The 17,831-nt window shown below is 48.1% G+C and overlaps 2 protein-coding genes across 2 annotated transcripts; both read right to left on the bottom strand.

Moving 5' to 3' along the window:
• Positions 1–1,116: 1,116 nt before the first annotated feature.
• Positions 1,117–8,237, bottom strand: Gdi1 (GDP dissociation inhibitor 1). The gene is made up of 11 exons (XM_059250029.1): positions 7,898–8,237; positions 6,697–6,804; positions 6,450–6,549; positions 6,158–6,292; positions 5,534–5,732; positions 5,147–5,278; positions 4,066–4,165; positions 2,830–3,001; positions 2,421–2,565; positions 2,264–2,318; positions 1,117–2,169 (listed from the first exon to the last, which is right to left on the bottom strand). The coding sequence occupies exons 1-11, from the start codon at positions 7,940–7,942 to the stop codon at positions 2,017–2,019; spliced, it is 1,344 nt and encodes a 447-aa protein (XP_059106012.1). The 5' UTR covers positions 7,943–8,237; the 3' UTR covers positions 1,117–2,016.
• A 344-nt stretch (positions 8,238–8,581) lies between these two features.
• On the bottom strand, positions 8,582–16,173 carry Atp6ap1 (ATPase H+ transporting accessory protein 1). The gene is made up of 10 exons (XM_059250976.1): positions 15,970–16,173; positions 15,547–15,673; positions 12,987–13,061; positions 12,549–12,742; positions 11,937–11,977; positions 11,283–11,365; positions 10,695–10,933; positions 9,980–10,027; positions 9,668–9,896; positions 8,582–9,457 (listed from the first exon to the last, which is right to left on the bottom strand). Exons 1-10 carry the CDS (start codon positions 16,110–16,112, stop codon positions 9,248–9,250), a joined length of 1,389 nt encoding a protein of 462 aa, XP_059106959.1. The 5' UTR covers positions 16,113–16,173; the 3' UTR covers positions 8,582–9,247.
• Between the last annotated feature and the right edge of the window lie 1,658 nt (positions 16,174–17,831).

Below are 17,831 nucleotides of genomic sequence, written 5' to 3'. Positions count from 1 at the left end.
TTATTAAAGGACAGTTTAGAATTCGTGTTACAGGGCTGGAGAGATGGCTCAGAGGTTAAGAGCACTGGCTGTTCTTCCGAAGGTCCTGAATTCAATTCCCAGCAACTACATGGTGGTTCACAACCATCTGTAATGAGATCTGGTGCCCTCTTCTGGCCTGCAGGTGTACACGCAGGCGGAACATTGTAAAGAACAAATCTTTTTAAAAAAAACAAAAACAAAAACAAAAACAAAACAAAACAAAACAAAAAACCATTGGAGGAAAAAAAAGAATTCGTGTTACATACCACCTCAGTTGGCTGCTTGGATTTTTTGCTATCATCCAAGGCTAGGTATGGGTCCCTTTGCTTTCCCAGAACTGAGGCTGATTCAGGCAATGATGGGCACTAGAGGAAGTACTTCCAGAGGACCCAAGTTCAATTCCCAGCACCAACCGACTGTAACTCCAGTCCCTAGAGAACCAACGCCCTCTACTGCCTTTGCAGGCAGCAGACATGCAAATGGTGCACATTCATCTAGGCAAAACACCCATACACATAAAATGTTAAATGTGCGTATGTATGTGTTTGTCTGTGCATAAGCCATGGAACATGTGCAGAGGTCATACTGTGGAGTTGGTTTTCTCCTCCCACCTTTACATGGGCTCTGAAGATCAAATTCAAGGTTGCCTGGAAAGTGCCTTTACCCATTGAGCAATCTCACCTGTGCTTCCCTGCCTCAGAGAGTCCAGAATGGCCTTGAACCCAGTCTCTACACCCAGACGCCTTCTCTCTGACTTAGAAACCACTAGTGCAGCTGGGCAATGTTGGAGTACCTTTAATCCCAGCATTAGGAAGGCAAAGGCAGGCAGGTCTCTTGAGTTAGAGGCCAGCCTGGTCTACAGAGTGAGTTCCAGGACAGCCAGGGTTATAAAGAGAAACCCTGTCTCAAAATACCAAAAAGAAAAAAAAAAAGAAACCTCAAGTGCAAAGATGACCCCACGAAACACCAGCTGTTGATCTACCTACTTCACCTGCCTTGACCCTTGAGGATACAGTTCTAATTCCAGAAGCTAAATTGCTCCAGTCCTGCAAAACAACCCAACAACCTTTGAGAAAAGAACCTAAAGATCCAGACTCAGGTTTCAACAGTTTTATTGGGAGGTTTTTGTTTCCTGTGAAATACACTAGAGGTTGGGGAAGGGGACACATTCACTTTGCAAGATAAGGGTTCCCACCACTAAAGGAAAAGGCATGGGGCAGGGCATACTGGGGTTTGGATCCACTTTCCCACCTCCTTCTTCTTTGCTCACATTTACTTTTTCTCAGAGAACACAACACAAAGACAAGAAATTAAAAATAGATCAACCCCCAGAGGGGGCTACAACTAAACCTTCACCCAACCCAGACTTTGCAAGGGCTGGGAGAAGCCAGGGCAGCTCACTCTACAGCCCCATGCTGCACAGAAAGGCTGAGGGCTCAGATAGGTAGGACAAAGTTAATAAATTAGAATAAATTATAAGGGGGAGGAGGAATGCAATTTTGTGCTGGAAGGGTCCCGTGTCTCCAACACATAAGAGTTGGGGGAGGAGATGGATCTCCAAAGGCCACTACATTGGGAGTAAGAACAGTGGGTGCAGAGTCAGCTTTTCCTCCACTCCTTCCCAAACAGTAGAATTAGGGTGTATATGTGTATGTACATATACATACATACACATACACACACACACACACACACACACAGAGAGAGAGAGAGAGAGAGAGAGAGAGAGAGAGAGAGAGAGAGAGAGAGAAATCCTCTTTTCCTAGAACAAGGGTAGACCAAGAAAGAGGATACTATCCAACCCCCATCTCCCAAACCATCACTAAGGTTAAGAATTTGGTCAGTGAATCAAATCAATGAGGTGTGTGATCGGAATGTGGTGGGGGAAGCAGAAGATTCTGGAAACAGGGATGCCCAGCCATACCATCTTCCCTGTTCCAGAGGACATACAGGTTGGGGAGAGGGGAGCAGGGGCTGGAGGAGGGGAGTCAGCAATCACTGATCAGCCTCTCCAAAGACATCATTCTGTTTGCGCTTCATGTTCTCAAAATCAAAGGCAGACCCAGCCATGCGTTTGTAGATATCTTTGATGTCATTGCAAGTGGTCTCGAAGTGTGTGGTGGCATCATAAGAGCAGGAACAAAATACCTATAAATAGGCAAAACCCCAGGGCTCAGGGAAGTCAGGCAAAGGATCTTGGATGGGCATCAAGACCCAGGGCTGACTGGGACAGGTTTCTTACCTGACTCTCAGAACCATCATCAATAGGCTCATATAAATCACTGATAGCCACAAACCTGAGGGGCAAATGGGACAGAGAGGTAGATTAAAGTCTCCGGTTGGGCCTTGCCCATTCCTGGTCTTTAACCAAGCCCTCCCAGTTTGGCTCAGCCCCTCACTTCTGGTCAATGGGTTCCAACAGCTCCAATGCAGGCTCAACCTCCTTTTCTGGTTCTGCAGTCTCCACAGTGGTGCTGGCAATGGCGATGTATTTGCCCTGTGCTGCCACGTTGTGTGCATAGGAGATCATGCACACATAGATGTCTGACCACAGAAAGCACTCAGTTAACATGTGCCAGGGGAAATGACCATACAAAAATGTAGTTCCTAGGAACTGGACAAGAATCTGGCCCACCTGCCCCTCCCCAGCCCAACATGCAGACAGTATCCAAACTGTCACTCTCATGAAGAGGGGAAGGCCATCCAATCCCAGGTATATTCTGTAACAAAATGTCACAAGAAGCCACAAGACTTCTTGTGAGAAGAGAGGCATAGCAACAGAAGGTAGTCCCTCATCACCTGGCCTACCTGACTTCCTGTTGACCTGGTTCTGAGGGATGATAATTTGGCAGGAATTGGCATCATTGGTGTTCTTGATGGGGTGGCTGAGGATACAGATGATGCGAATAACCTGGCCAGCCTTCCGTACACGATCTGGGATGTAGCTAGGGTCACAGATCAGCTGCTTGCAGCGGGCCACCTGTGAAGGCACCAGAAGGCTTTGCACCTGTCAGATCACCCCCTTGCCCTGGATAGTAGTAAGCTGAGCTAAGAGTAAAACCAGAAAGCTCTGAGTTGTCATCACCATCCCTACTATAGCACATAAACCCTTCTTCGAAGCTCAGAGAGGTAAGCCCTTACATACAGAGATAGGTGACCCTACTGCTGAAACACAATCACAAACACATTTTTTTGGTGTTGATGGGGTTTTTGTTTGAGTCTATTTGGCCCAAACTAGTCTCAAACTCAGGACCTTCCTCCCTCAGTCACCTCAGTGTTCATGCCCCATCACAACGGGCTGAAGGATTTTTTTTGGAGGGGGGGCATGGATAGGGATGTGTCTCAGTTGGTAGAATTCTTGCCCTATCATGCATAAAGCCCTAGGTTAGATTTCTAGCATTGCCTAAACCAGGTATGTTAACACACACCTGTAATCCCAGCATGAGGAAGATGGAAGCAAATGGATTAAGAGTTCATCTTCAGCTAGACTATTTGAGGCCAACCTGGGATATATGACACCCTTTCCAAAAGAATGCTTTCAGGACCACAGACACAGCATGTGACTTCTGAAGGTTATTTATTTATTTATTTACTTACTTACTTACTTACTTATTTGTTTTTCGAGACAAGGTTTCTCTGTATAACAGTCCTGGCTATCCTGAAACTCACTCTGTAGACTAGGCTGGCCTCAAACTCCAGAGATCCACCTGCCTCTGCCTCCCAAGTGCTGGGATTAAAGGCATGCACCACCATCGCCCATTTGAAGGTTACTTCTTGCTTCTTGATTGATTTAAATCCATCTGCCTCTGCCTCCTGAGTACTGGGATTGCAGGCATGTACCACCACACCTGGTAATTTGAAGGATACTTCTTGCCAAAAGGAATAGCTACATAGACTTTTATTGACTACCCAGTTCCTAGCTACAAGGCTCTCAGGGTTAATCAACAGCAAACTTACCAGCAAAAAGGCTCCCTATGAACATAGCCCTAAAAAAAGACCAAACCTTACCTGAGCCATGGTAACAAATGCACAGGGCATGCTTACCTCTCCCTCAGATTTCACACCCACCACCTTGCCATTCTCCATGATGATGTCATCCACAGGTTTGTTCAGCATATATGTTCCCCCATAGATGGCACTCAATCTGTAGTAAGGAAAATGATGGGTAAGTCTTAGGAGAAGAGGGATCAAATCTACTGTACTCTCCCCACCCTACCAGTGATATAGAGAAAACTGCCCAAGTAGACAGAGTTCAACTCCAACTGTTTCAAGTGTCCCTCCTATGAACTTGGGGCCCCATCTTGGCATACTCCTTCCTCTCTAAGTTTCCATCCAGAATATTCTATTCTGCAAAGGGACAGTTGAGTGTAGGATGAAGGAGTAGCTCCACATAGTAATGGCCTAGGAATCTAGAATCAAGGACTCTGGAAAAGAACCAGCTCCCAGGGAAGCCCAGACTCAAGGTTCTGGGATCCTAGACTTAGTCCTGATGCTATCAGATGGGGAATCGATGTTCATGGTGATTTGGTCCTTTACTTTGTATTTCATTTACTTTTTAAGTAATTTTTTTATATTCACTATATTATGTGTATATATTTTGTTTGCATATGCCTGTACACCATACACATGCTTGGTGCCTGTGGAGGTCAGATAAAGGTGTTGGATTCCCTAAAACTGGAGTTATGGACAGTGTAAGCAACCATATGGGTGTTAGAATTGAACCTGGGTCCCCTGTAAAAACAAGTGCTCTTATCTGCTGAGCCAACTCTCCAACCTCTACTCTGCATTTTAATGCACTAGGGCTGTGCCCCCATTACCTAGGGATGAAGCAATGTACATGAAGATTAGATGGGAAAGTAGGAGATGCCACAAAAATGCTCAAGGAGGTAATTTCCATTCTTGGCCTTAGTCTTTTATTTCATTTTATTTTGTTTTTTTGAGACAGCGTTTCTCTGTGTAGCCTTAACTGTCCTAGAACTTACTCTGTAGACCAACCTGGCCTAGAATTCACAGAGATCCACCCACCTCTGCCTCCCAAATGCTGGGAAGCTTGCACCACCACCTGGCTTATTGGCCTTAGTCTTACCAGTAATGCCAGCTGGAAGAAAAAAAAACAGGTCCTCACCTTGCAAAACCCTGGGGCAGCTCACCCAGGCCATAGAGTGGGTACAAATATGGGCTCTTGCCATACCGGGCCAAGGACTCACTGTACAACTTGATACGGTTAATAGTCTCAAGACAGGGCTGATCCAGGTAGCTGGGGAACAAGAGAAGATGCTTTGACAGCAGCACCCCTGCTCACCTTCCAAGACAGCATCCAGCCCTCCCACCACCCTTTGTGACCTGGCAAAGATATAGGTCAAATGGAAGAGGTATGGAAATTCAACAGGTGAACTTGTAGACAAGTAAAAGGGATATGTAGAGTGGGTGGTGGATACAATAGGCAGATGTGGGGAGGGTAAGGTGTGAGCCAGACAAAGGGGCTCCTGCCACCAGTCAGCTTTCCCCTCACTCATCAGTGCGGTAGAGCGCCAAGGCGTGGCCAGTGAAATCAATGACATCTTGGCCCAGATCAAACTTCCGGTAGACATCACGCATGCTGGTGGTCTGGGGATCGACACCCTCAAAGGTTTTGGGGTCATTTTCATCAAAGTTTGCCACAAACACCAAGAATTTTCGGAAGCGTCGCTTTTCAAACATGCCCATCAGATCTGAAGAAAGGGTTTTGAGAAGACCCGTTGTATTACTAAGACATAAAACCCCTCTTTCCACCAGAGCAGGCCAGGAAAGTTGATGTCCTGGCTCCCACCAGAGCTTAGTCATGGTAATCCTGCCCTACCCTTCTTGGCCTCAGTTTTCCTATTTGTAGGAAGAGGCCCTCCTAGCTCCATTTGGGGATGTTATGGGGGTCAAGTGGGCCCTATGCCAAAAAGAAATCCTCCCCCATGAGCTTTCTTTCTGGTAACTTGCCAGAATGGGTAGCACAGTCCAATAAATGTACTATAAAGCAAGGGGCCTCTAGTACTACATGGAGCTAAGATTAGGCTTAGGCAAATGGGAGCCTTTTGCCTAACTATCTTGAGAGAACAGTGTGCCTCCTCCTGTCCCATTATTCTCTGTGGAGAATCATACTCACTAGAAGCCAAGGCCTCAGTCTCAGTGGATGGTACTTTGTAGATCTTGCCTCCCTTGTATACAAAGCTGCCCTCTACCACTTTGAAGTCCAGATAACGAGTCACTTCTGTATACAGTAGCATCTTTACCAGCTGACCTGTGTCCAAAGAGGGGAAGGGACATCAGTGTGACTCCCTTCAAAAGCTCTCAGTTGTCTGACTGACCTTATTCTGGAGTTTAACCCTTCCCTCTGGTCTTCCCAATCACCACTACCCCCTAATCACCATATACATTATTTTCTTAATCTCTCTCACCATTGGCCATGAGGAATTTGGGGATCAAGTCAACGTTCCAGTCTCGGCCCCGGCCCATTGACTCAGGGGGCCCTTCCAGCAACTGAAAGCGCTTATATAGCTGTAAGACAGGAAGAAAGAAAAATGTCAAGGACCATCCATCCCTCTCCCATTCTCCTGCCCAGCACCTGGGAACTACTTTACCCCCATTTCCCTATGTAAGACTAATGAGGGGTCTGGGTCTAAGCCCAGATCCAAGAAGCCTTACCTCCTCCAGAGGTGTGATGGAAGAGCTCTCACCCCCATAGTAGGGGTTCCGGTCCATGTGCAGCACCTTCTTTCCATTCACAGACATGATGCCAGACAGGATGCATTCCTAGGAGAGGGGTGGTATTTGCAGCTACACTCTCATCTGCCTTCTGACCTGCATCCCTGATTTGTCCCTGACTCAAACCTGCCACAAATTTCATAATGTAAAACCCTGGCTCTTGCAGCACTTAAAACTGGGGAGAGGGGAGACAGCTTCATGTGATGTTTCCTTTATAACCCTGCTGGGCAAAACAGTGAACTACTAGAGCATTAAAGAAGGCTTAAGGAGGCCGACCTTCCAGCAGACCCAAAAACAGTCTTCTAGCACCAAGGAAGTATCTACTTGCTCTGAGCCCACAAAAAGATAAGACAACGAATTCTGGAGAACCAATTCAAAGGGTCTTTGAAAGGGAAGGCCAGTCCTTGAAATCCCAGGCCCCACCCTGGGCTCCTCCTTCAAAAGGTAGGAGCCCCTGACCCTTCTGACCTATCTACTGGTCCAGACTCAGGGTGCAAACCAACAAGATTTAGAGGAAGTGAGGAAGACAAAAACCCCACCCTCACCAGTCACTGTCACTAGCCCAAGGACAAAGACCGAGGATATATTCAGCCTGAGATTTCCATGGGAAACAGGGTTGGGGTAGAAGGAATGTGGTAACCACCCCCATTGCTGCTGCTTCTGGAACATTCCCTGGGTTCCCCGTCCCCTCTTAAAAGGCGGAAAGGCAGGATGAGAGCCCACCCTTGGAAAGCCCCCATAGCCATACCTTCATACTCCATGTCCTAGTGTGATCACCACAAAATAAGGGATGCTAATCAAGTGATGAGTGCAGGGGAAGGGTGGGGGCTGGGTGCAACCGGTCCAGTGGGAGGAGGGGGAGTTTTCCACCTCAGTGACACAGATAAGGAAGATGAGAGGGGTCTGAGTTTAAGACCTAGGGTGTGGGGGTACAGGCTGAAAGGGGACCCTCTATGGGGAGTCAAGAACAAGGCAGTGCAGTGGAGTCGACATCCTGGGGTGAGGTAGTGGGGTGGGCGCGGGGTTGGCTTTGCCAGGACCGGAATGATGGGAGAATGAGACGGGTGGCCGGGGCTCTGCATCACCGCGGGGGATGGGAAAGGCATGATGCAGGGGTATGAGCGCCTGTGGTGGCACTTACGGTAAGACCTGTCCCCAGCACAATCACATCGTATTCCTCGTCCATGGTCAGGCCTTGGTACCAGCGCCCACTCGGCTCCTCCTCCTCCTTCACCACAGCAGCCACTGCCGCTGCTGTTTCGCCGCACTGAACCAAAGATGGCGGCTATTAGTCGTCTCCCTATCCCTCCGCAGCGTCAAAGAGTCCCTCTACCTCCTCGGGCCCTGCCACACTAAACCGAAGCCACTGTTCCCCCGCTTGTTTTCTGGAAGGGCTTCCGGCCCCCGAGTCCCAGCACCAGCACGACTCTGGGAGCAAAGCGGATCTTCGTGAGCCCAGAGAAATACGGGGCGGGGCTGGTCCGCCGCAGGTGCTGCGTCCAGTGCAGGATCCATGCGCGGGAGCCCCGTGCGCCCCGCCCAGTCCCGCCCCGCCCAGCGCACTCCCGTACCAACCCCCTAGAAGAAAAAGCAAGGCCCTGTGGTGTGTCTTTGCAGCTGACAGTACCATTGAGAAAGATCCCATTGTCAGGACTCCTCCCAAGGCCAGGAGAAATAACAGGCCTCTACCCTAACTCTTAGAGTACCAGCTTGCTTCCCCCCTCACCTCCCTCCTGACAGGACTAGACCCGGGAACTTCTTCCCCTCAGTCAAGAACAAATCTACTGTCAAGTGCAGAAATGAGTGACATGAAGCCGAAGCCCAACACATGGCAATACGTCTTTATTTTATTAGGAAGGAAAAAACAGAGCACCCCTACCCCCGCCTCTTGACAGGCAATCCTAGTGGGAACAAGCCAGAAACCCAGTAAGCACACTCTGCTCACCAGTCCTCGTGGAGGTCTCTTCCTTCTCAGGCTACAGAAATAAACCCCAACATACCGCTCATTCTTAACACATCACCCAAAAAACACAACAGTCAAGCTGGACAGACAGTTAAGTAGTCTTTCCACACCTCTGAAACTCAAGGAACCTCGAGTTCACTGCTGTTTCTGGAAGCTCCATAAAGCTTGGGGAGTAAGCATTAACTACATAAAAGCACTATAAACAGCAAGGGATAGTAGCAGAGGGGCAAGAATAAATAAGGGGGAAGGGGGAAAAGGAAACACTAGAATTAATGTCCCTTCCCCTTATGATGATGGAGCCTGGAAGATTTGTCTAATATCTATGAAGAATATATACACTTTGTTGGTAGAGATGGGGGATAGCCCCAGGGAAGTCCCTAAGCAGGTTGAAGAGGAAGCAAAAGGTTGAGGGTAGTGTAGGGTTCATGCTATAATAGGAAGAGGACAAACCCTTCCATCCACTGTGCCACAAGATGGAAACATGACAACCTAGACACCAACATTTCCTCAATCCCTCTCTGGCACATGTCACACAATCTGTGTCAAAGTGATGGTGGGGCCCTTGTGGTCATCAAAGCGATCCATGGTCTTGAGGCTGAGTATCATGTGCAGGCCATAGGTGAAGATGAAAAGCATGAAGAGGGTGGTGAGCAGCCCCATCCAGATGCCTGGGGAGAAGAAGCCAGCACAGTCGCTAGCATAGGAGAACTGCTCACCTGTCACATTGAAGGCCTGGATCTAGGAGACACATAGACATTGATCAGAAGGGACTACAAGTTTCTACAGACAGCAAGGGCTGGGGTTCTGGAATCAGTGAACAGTCTATACCTTCAGAGACAGCACAAGGATGGAACTCTCAGCTACATGCCCAAGCCATACTGAGATTCTCAGGGCTCTTCTTCCCTCCCCCTACTGCAACCAGCTTGGGGCCCATCCCCCTTTCAATACCTGGAAGTCATGAAGAGTCATCTGCCAGAGTGAGGGCACGTTGGTCACAAGGAGATTGCCTTTCTTGCTCAGACTGCTGACATACTCACAGTGGAAAGAGTAGATGCTGGGTCCCGTGACTTGGGAAACATTGAAATGGGCAACAGAGCCATTGCTGTGGATTTCAAGTCGTTCCATGGTAAACCAGTATCGGGCAGACACTGGGTAAAAGCGACTAGCCAGAATGAACCTGGGAGGTGAGGGTAGCAGAGATGTCAGATGAACAGAATTGAGACATACCAGCCCAGCCACACTTCAGTCACCAGAACTTACTTGAATGTCACTGTTGCACCAAAGAGTGGTTCATAGGTCAGTGAAAGCCTGTGAGACAAAGAAGAGGGGTGCTATCAGGCTCTAGAAGGACCTTGAACAAGGTCCTCCTCAGGTTGGCTCCAACCTAAGCTGCCCTAGGTCCAGCTTTACAGTCACCTGCCAATACAGTGTCCTCATTTAGCAGGTGGGAAAACTAAGGCTCCAGTCATAACCAAATCAGGAGCAGTTGGGGGGTCAGCACCTAGGTCCCACACCTCCAGCTTAGGATTCCTTCCTCTGGTTCTCCTGACTCCCCTGGACCTCTTTCAGCCCCTTCTTAAGGTCATTCAGCTGCCTGCCGAGGTTTCAGGGGTAGGCCTAGAACTGGTTTTGGCAGTTGATCTGCTATTTGCCCACATGCAGTCCCAAGGGTTGAGCTCAAAGAAGGGCCAGGGTCCCAAGGGACTGTGTGATGGTACTAACCCAGAGCCTAACAACCAAGGCCTAAAAAACATGGGAAGGCAAAACTTGTGAGAGGCTCCCTCTCTAGTAACCTCCCAGCAACATCACCCTGTGATACTATCTCCAACTCCTTGGTGAACATACCATACAAAGACCTTTTTCACCCCCAATACATATACACCTAATCTTATATCCTTGCCCTGTACTGGGCTCACAGAGGCAACAAGGTCATGTGTGATAACACATTCCTTCTTTCCCTGCCTAGTACCCTTACATGGCAAAGGAGTCGTTCCAGAAGGAGCCAGTCAAGTTAAGATTCTCCACACCAAAGGTGAGGGAAGTCAAGTCTTTCCACTCGTCTCTGTATGCCACAGAGAAGTTTTGTGCCCAGAACAGGATCCTTGGGGCAGTGTCATTGTAACTCACAGGAGGATGGATTGCAGGTGATGCCACCTGAGTCTGAAGCAGCTGGCGACCTAGACCCCCAGCCACCATGGGTACATCACGGGCCACCTGCAGAAATATCAACAAGCCTTCTCTCAACAGTCCTAAAAACAAAGCCTAATCCACTGTAGTGGTCTCCCTCCTCACTGGGTACCCTGTACACAATCTGAAAGTCCCTAGCCCTGATATTCCCTCTCCCTAAACTTATGGTCACTTGCAGCAAGTGTACATGAACACAAGTGGCTCACAAGCAAGATGGAAAAAAAAAGGCCCTGTGGATAAAGGAAGCAATCCTTTGCCCACTAATCCCCCAAGCTGAGGACTCCTGGGAGGCCCTGCCTATGACATACCCTTCTATCTCCAGGCACACCCACCAATGACCTCACAACCCCAGGGCCCCTGCTAGAAGAGTACATACTCTAGGACGGACTGCAGTAAGAGCCGCGGTGTAAGGGACATCTTCAGACTTGAGTGTGCTCAGAACCTGTCCAATGACTTCATCTGAAGAGTGACACAAGAGCAGAGAGCCAAGTCACCAGGTAGCCTGCTTAAATAAATACTCCCCACTGTCTGCTTTAGAGACCTAGACCTTGAGAAAATCAGTGCTGTTAGTTTCCACTGAGGACCCCTAAAAACAGCTATTTCTCCTCCTACCCCCTGCCAGTCTCTCTGGCAGGCCTCTAATGCCAAGCCCAACCTAAGTGAAACAAAATAAATAGTGGATACAAAGAACTCCATATCAATCCAACTCCTTTTCCATGCAGATAGACTGTCCTTTACTACAAAGACAAGTCCTCCTAATCGCCTTGCATAATGCTACTGGTCTAGTAAATCCATAGATTCATCAGACCTGTGCAGAAACTAGATTCCGGAGCTCTTCCACAGGGGTCTAAGGCACCTCTGTCAGGCGAAGCTGGCTACAGAAGAATATGACCAGGCAACCAGCCACTATGTCCCTGCTCGGCTGTCAGCTACTCTGAGAAACAGGGGCCACCCTTGTATTGAGAAACCAGTTCTATTTTCCTGGCTCAAAGGCAAGATGAGGAGATAAGTTCTCTGGGACCACACTCACCGTTGCCTGTGAGGACCTCCCTGGGCGCCATCAGACCGGAGCTATGGATAAGAAAGTGAGAGACCCTCAGGTTGCTCTTTCCTCAAGTCCAAAAAGCTTGTCTGGAGCAGTTCTCTGATGCTCACTACCTTTCTCTCAGTCCTTCCAGCATCTCTTTCCCTACTAGCCCCACTCACCAAGCCTGTGCACTTCAGCTGCTGCCCAGACAGTCATGCAGAGGCCCAGCTCAGCTGCAGCTAGCCCCTGTACTTCTATTTGCTTCAGTACCCCTGCCTAGAATCCCATTTCCCTTTCCCCATTTTGCAGGTACAGTCCCTGTCCACAGTTCTATAAAGAGGGCCTCAGTGAGTGAAGAGGTTTTCTAGGCCATGTTTGCCTCATTTCTGGAGGCCCAATAGGCATAACTCATTGATGGACACTTGTAAGTCACAGCCTGTCAGGAAGTCCTTCCTGTCTCTTCTGGGCATACAAAGAACTTTCTGGAAGAGTCTCAAGGCAGTGAACAGGGGAATATTGTCATCTTTGGCTCAACTCTGCCACCAAAGCTCAGAGCCCAGGACCTTACCCATCTCTCAAACTGCAAGGCTGGAGGCTGTGCCACCCAGGCTGTACCTGGCTGTATAGGGCAGGCGGATGAGCAGCAGGGCAGGGAGACTGGCATTGAGCTTCAGCTCCTTTAGGGTAGCTAGATCCACATGCAGGGGACTAGCCCCAAGCTTCTCCTGCAGGTAGGTGGTCAGAGTGCTGATTGCATACCAGTCCACGGCAGGAAGCACCAGTGAGGAGGGGGCCAAATCCAGGGCATTCTGATGGTAGGGGAGAGGTGGAAGGCAAAGTAAGCCAGGGAACAATGTGCCTAATAACCCCTAAAAATCTTGCCTGGAAAGCTATACCCCACAGGAATATCACATGGGTCAGAAAGTAAATGTCCCACAACTGACATTCACATCCCAGGCCCTCTACCCTCAAAGCCTCTGGTCCTGTCTCTGGGAGAGAGAACACAGAATGTATTGTCTGTCCTCTTAGCTGGGGTTGTGAGCAGACCCTTACCTCCAGGTTAGAAAAGGCACTGTCCTGCTTATTTCCAAACACACCACCGTATGCTGTGAAATCCTCAATGCTTAGCTAAAAGGGAAGCAAAAAAGATGTCCCAGGAGGGTAATTAAGGAACAAAGACTAAGGAGGATGGGTGTGTAGGGGTGGGGATTCTCAGGGCTAAAAAAAACATTACAAGTCAGATGGGGGAGGAGAGTGAACCACCAGCACTTGTGGTGGGGGCAAGTGGAAGGCTCACTCTTTCCTCCCCAGCACTCTGAGGGCAAGGTGACAAGACATTGAAGGTGGTCATAGGGTTGGAAGATCTATGGACAGCTGGCTTATGATAACCTACAAAGCAAGAGTCAGCCAGCAAGAACTGGGGAGGGAAGAGGGAAGCTGGAAAAGAGGAAGAAGACAGCAAAGAATGTTTATTGCATGCCTCCTAAGAGGGAAGTAGAAGTCAGAGCAAAGGAGAACCTCTACATCTAGTCTAGACAGGATCCTTTTCAAGGGAAGCAGTGCCCCACCATTTTTGGTGGGAATTAGGAGAGAGGAAGACATTGGAACACAATGGAGGAAGCTGGGACTTCTGAGCTCCCAGGATCCCAGTAACTCCAATCTCATTCGCTTCCCTCTACAATCTACAAGTATCTCAGCCCTCCTCTCTTCAACCCCCAGCTAGCTTCCTCTGGCTTTTCCCAGTTAGGCCCAGAGGGAATCTTAACCAGCTTCCCTAAACTCACTGTGTTTAGTATACACAAGCCCAGCCTTCTTTCCTAGCCTCTTCTCCTGCTATACTCTCATATACTCTGTACTATATATGCAAGGCTTTGTTATACTCAAAACTGCCACCAACCTTTCCCTTTGTGGCTCCATCTCTAGGTAACCTAGCAGATCATCTCCTACCCTTTCAATCACTCACCAGGCTTCAGTCACACAAGCACTCCCTTGAACTTACTAAGAGCACTCCCTTGCCCAGGGCCTTTACACCTCATGTTCTCCTGCTAGTAATGTACTCGCTGCTGCCAACAAGATGTTACCTCCTGAGACCCTGCCTGATCATACTGTTATTGTGTTGCCTTAGCCTGCTTCTTTATCTAGAATAAAGAACTGACATCATATCATGTACCAACTTAGCTCTTTTTTTTTTTTTTCCGAGACAGGGTTTCTCTGTGTAACAGTCCTAGCTGTCCTGGAACTTGTTCTGTAGACCAGGCTGGTCTCAAACTCACTGAGATCCACCTGCCTCTGCCTCCCAAGTGATGGGATTAAAGGCATGCGCCACCACCGACAGGCTCCAATTTAGCTCTTAACTACTTGCAAGACATTCATTCACAAGAATGTCTACTTCCTAACACATACTAAGCATTCTATCATTGGCAAAAGAAGGAAATACTCTAAGATTGGGAGACTGTGGCTAAAGGATTTATGTAGATTACTTCTCTCAGTCCCCTGGAATAGGTGGATATCTTCATTTTACACTTATAGCAACTGTGGTTTACAAAGATTATTCTACGTGTCCCAAGGCTGAAACAAGTGGTAGGACTGAGTTCCAGTCTGACCTGTTATTTACCACCTTTCAAAAGGACTATTGACCAACATAATCACCACCACCAGCAGACACAGCAACAGAGGGAGGCCACAAACAGAATGAGCCAGGCAGGCCACTAAAGAGGAAGGGACAAACAGAGACTTGACATCCTCCTGAACAATAATCTTTTTTTTTTAAACATTTATCTATTACGTATTCAGTGTTCTGCCTGCATATATGACTGCAGGCCAGAAGAGGGCACCAGATATCATTATAGACGGTTGTGAGTCACCATGTGGTTGCTGGGAATTGAACTCAGGACCTTTGGAAGAGCAGCCAGTGCTCTTAACCTCTGAGCCATCTCTCCAGCCCCTGAACAATAATCTTATGCTGCACTAGAACCTTCTCATAGCCCATACTCCTGCTCTGGGTGGACACACCTGGGGAAAAAGGGGAAATAGAATGCTGAGTCAGCACAAAACTGGGGGGAAAGTCTGATACCTCCAAGCTGGAAGCAGTGTGTTGTGCTGTCTCCAAATCTGGAGCTTCAACAACTCATTTTACCTCTTCAACATTATTTTCCTTAGTGGTTAAACCAAGAAAATGTTATCAGTAGAGCACAGTACATATAACAGGCAAAATAAGGGGTCATTTTCCAGTTACTCCTATTACAGTTGTGACAGTTAATGATTACAATTCTGCCAACTATTAGCTATTGGGCAAGTCACTGATCTTTCCTCAAAGTGAATTTTCCATCTGTGAAACTGAGTGATAATTCCCACCATGCTCCAGGACACCAGAAAATAATGCTTAATACTAGGTTGGTATCTGATGTTTGACCCCTTGCTTCCTTAAATCAAGTCCCTGCCATTTCCATGAGTCTCTTGTTTCCACTGAAGCATCTCCAACAGGTCTTAACAAAAATCTAACCACACCTGCCTACAGGTGGGACAAGGTCACTACAGCTTCACCTGGGGAATTGGGGGTAGGGTAGGGTCTGCTTCCCGATGACAAAGACATAGCAGACTGGGTCAGGCTCACCTTGTCCTGCAGGAACAGCAGTACATTGCGTGGGCCCAGTTCCAGGGCAGGGTCTAAGTAGGTAGAAAGCTGCATATCGCTGGTTATATGGCCCTCATGTGTATCGGCCACAGGAGACCACAGGTCCCTAAAAGTGGACAGAAAAGAAACTGCCAGATGTGATTGCATGGCTTGAGATCCTAAGCCCATGGGCGCCCGGCTTCACGTGGGGCCCTGAGAGCTGAACACTGGCCGTCATGGAGCAAGTCCCTGAGTAAGAGACTGTCTCCATCTGGGCCTCGAAGCCCCTGGCCAAGGACAGTCCTGGAGTTCAGCGAGGGCGACTCATCCACCGCGGCGCACAGCAAGTCCCTCACAAACCCCACCTGGCCCGATTCAACTCGGCCCGGCCCAGTCCGACCCGACCTGGCCCGACCAGCTCACCGGTCACTCGACCATAGTACCAGTGGCACCTGCTGCTCCGCGGCCACTGCCGCCGCCACCGCCACCAACGACAGAGGCAGCCACGGGACCGGGGCCCGCCGTGTCCCCATCCGCATCCGGGATACCAATGTTGCCGCCATCATAGCCTCAGCCTTCAGTGCCTGGGCCTCCCAGGCCGCTGCAGATCAGATGACCGTCACCTCCGCCCGAGCCCCGCCCCCATCGATCTGGGAGGGGGGGCCTTCTCTCATACTCTCCTGTGATTGGGCCAAGATCGTGGCACTCATGATCACTCGTTCTCATTGGTTGGCTGTACGTGTCTCCAGTCGCGCACGCTCCTTGTGAGAAAGGAGGCGGGACCGAGCGCTACCGGCTGCTACCTGGCTCAGCTGGGTGGGGTAGTTCGATAGAGTTCCATTCTCTAATATTTGCTTTTTTCTATTTTCGTCTTAAAATTGCGAGACTGGATCTTTTTCTAAAGATAGACCCTCTGTCTGGTACAGATGAAAAACTGCAATACTGTAAAATAAGGAAAGGGTTCACCATACCATCAAGGGAACAACAGCCAGCACTTAAAATGGGCAGGTTGGAGGAGGATCTAGAAATGAGAACAGATGCAGCTTCAGAAAGGAGGGGAAAACCCAGACGGTGGTAACCGAGTCTGAAGGACACCATTAAGTAACAATGTCAATGTCATTTCCCACTAAAAGGCAGGTAATACGATGAGATCAGAACACTGTTTCTTTTTACTTAGCAACACTTGATAACTTTGGCAAGGGTGATCCCACTGTTAAGTTAGGGGAGACGCCACGTGGGAGGAGTATCCTTCTTTGTGATTTGCCTTAGAGGAAGGACTGACAGCTAGAGTGAGAAAATGGAAGTCACCGGCACAAACAAATTGACTTTTCTGGTTTTGTGGGTTTTTTTTTTTTTTTTAAACAGGCATGAACAAAATTCACTATGCAAACCTCAACATTTCAAGTGCTAGGATTACAACTGTGAACCACCAAACATGCCTACATTTCTGTGCCATTTTTATTTCTTGGTCTGTTGATTATCTTTACATATAAGAAATTCATTCCCACATTACTACAAAAAAAAGAAAGAAAGAAAAAAGAAAAAGAAATGAAGAGTACAACCAAATCTTGAACTCTCCAAACATATGTGATTAATCTAGGACAGTGTTTCTCAACCTGTGGATCGTAACCCCCAAGAGATTGTAAGTGCATCTTAATTTGGAAACAGGGTCTTTGCACATGTAATCAATATAATAAACCCATATTGACTGCTAAAATCACAATATGGAAGGATGGGCCACAGTATGATAATTGATTATAAAAAGAGGGAAATTTGCTGGGCGGTGGTAGTGGATGCTTTTAATCCCAGCACTCAGGAGGCAGAGGCAGGCAGCTCTCTGAGATTTCAAGGCTAGCTTGGTCTACAAAGTGAGTTCCAGGACAGCTAGTGCTACACAGAGAAACCCTGTCTCCGAAGGGAAAATATATATATATATATATAAATAAATAGATAGATAGATAGATAGATAGATAGATAGATAGATAGATAGATAGATAAAATACAAATAAAAAGTTAGAACCTTTCCAGGCATGGTGACACAGCTATGTAATACCAGCATTCGGAAGGTAAAGGCAGGAGGATCAGGAGTTCAAGGTCATCCTGGGATACACAGTGAGTTCAGACACACTTGTACCAGCGTATACACAGAACAGACACAATCCTGGGTTAGGGGAATTCCTCTCTTTATTCAACATTTTTCTTTCATTTCTTGATTTTTTTTTTTTTTTTTTTTTTTTTTTAGTTTTTCGAGACAGGGTTTCTCTGTGTAGTTTTGGTGCCTGTGC

The sequence above is a fragment of the Peromyscus eremicus genome, chromosome X, assembly GCF_949786415.1.
Source record: "Peromyscus eremicus chromosome X, PerEre_H2_v1, whole genome shotgun sequence".
Taxonomy (NCBI): domain Eukaryota; kingdom Metazoa; phylum Chordata; class Mammalia; order Rodentia; family Cricetidae; genus Peromyscus; species Peromyscus eremicus.
This window is presented reverse-complemented; position numbering and strand designations above follow the sequence as displayed.

What these genes read in the sequence shown, in the direction of transcription:
- Gdi1 (XM_059250029.1), bottom strand. Translation starts at nt 7,942, where the DNA reads ATGGACGAGGAATACGATGTGATTGTGCTGGGGACAGGTCTTACC. An exon ending in TGCTGGGGACAGGTCTTACC is followed by an intron (nt 6,805 to 7,897) that starts GTAAGTGCCACC and finishes CCCCTCTCCTAG; the next exon opens with GAATGCATCCTGTCTGGCAT. An exon ending in GACTGAGGCCTTGGCTTCTA is followed by an intron (nt 5,733 to 6,157) that starts GTGAGTATGATT and finishes CCCTTTCTTCAG; the next exon opens with ATCTGATGGGCATGTTTGAA.
- Atp6ap1 (XM_059250976.1), bottom strand. Translation starts at nt 16,112, where the DNA reads ATGATGGCGGCAACATTGGTATCCCGGATGCGGATGGGGACACGGCGG. An exon ending in GGAGGTCCTCACAGGCAACG is followed by an intron (nt 11,366 to 11,936) that starts GTGAGTGTGGTC and finishes GTCACTCTTCAG; the next exon opens with ATGAAGTCATTGGACAGGTT. An exon ending in TGGAACGACTCCTTTGCCAT is followed by an intron (nt 10,028 to 10,694) that starts GTAAGGGTACTA and finishes TTTGTCTCACAG; the next exon opens with GCTTTCACTGACCTATGAAC.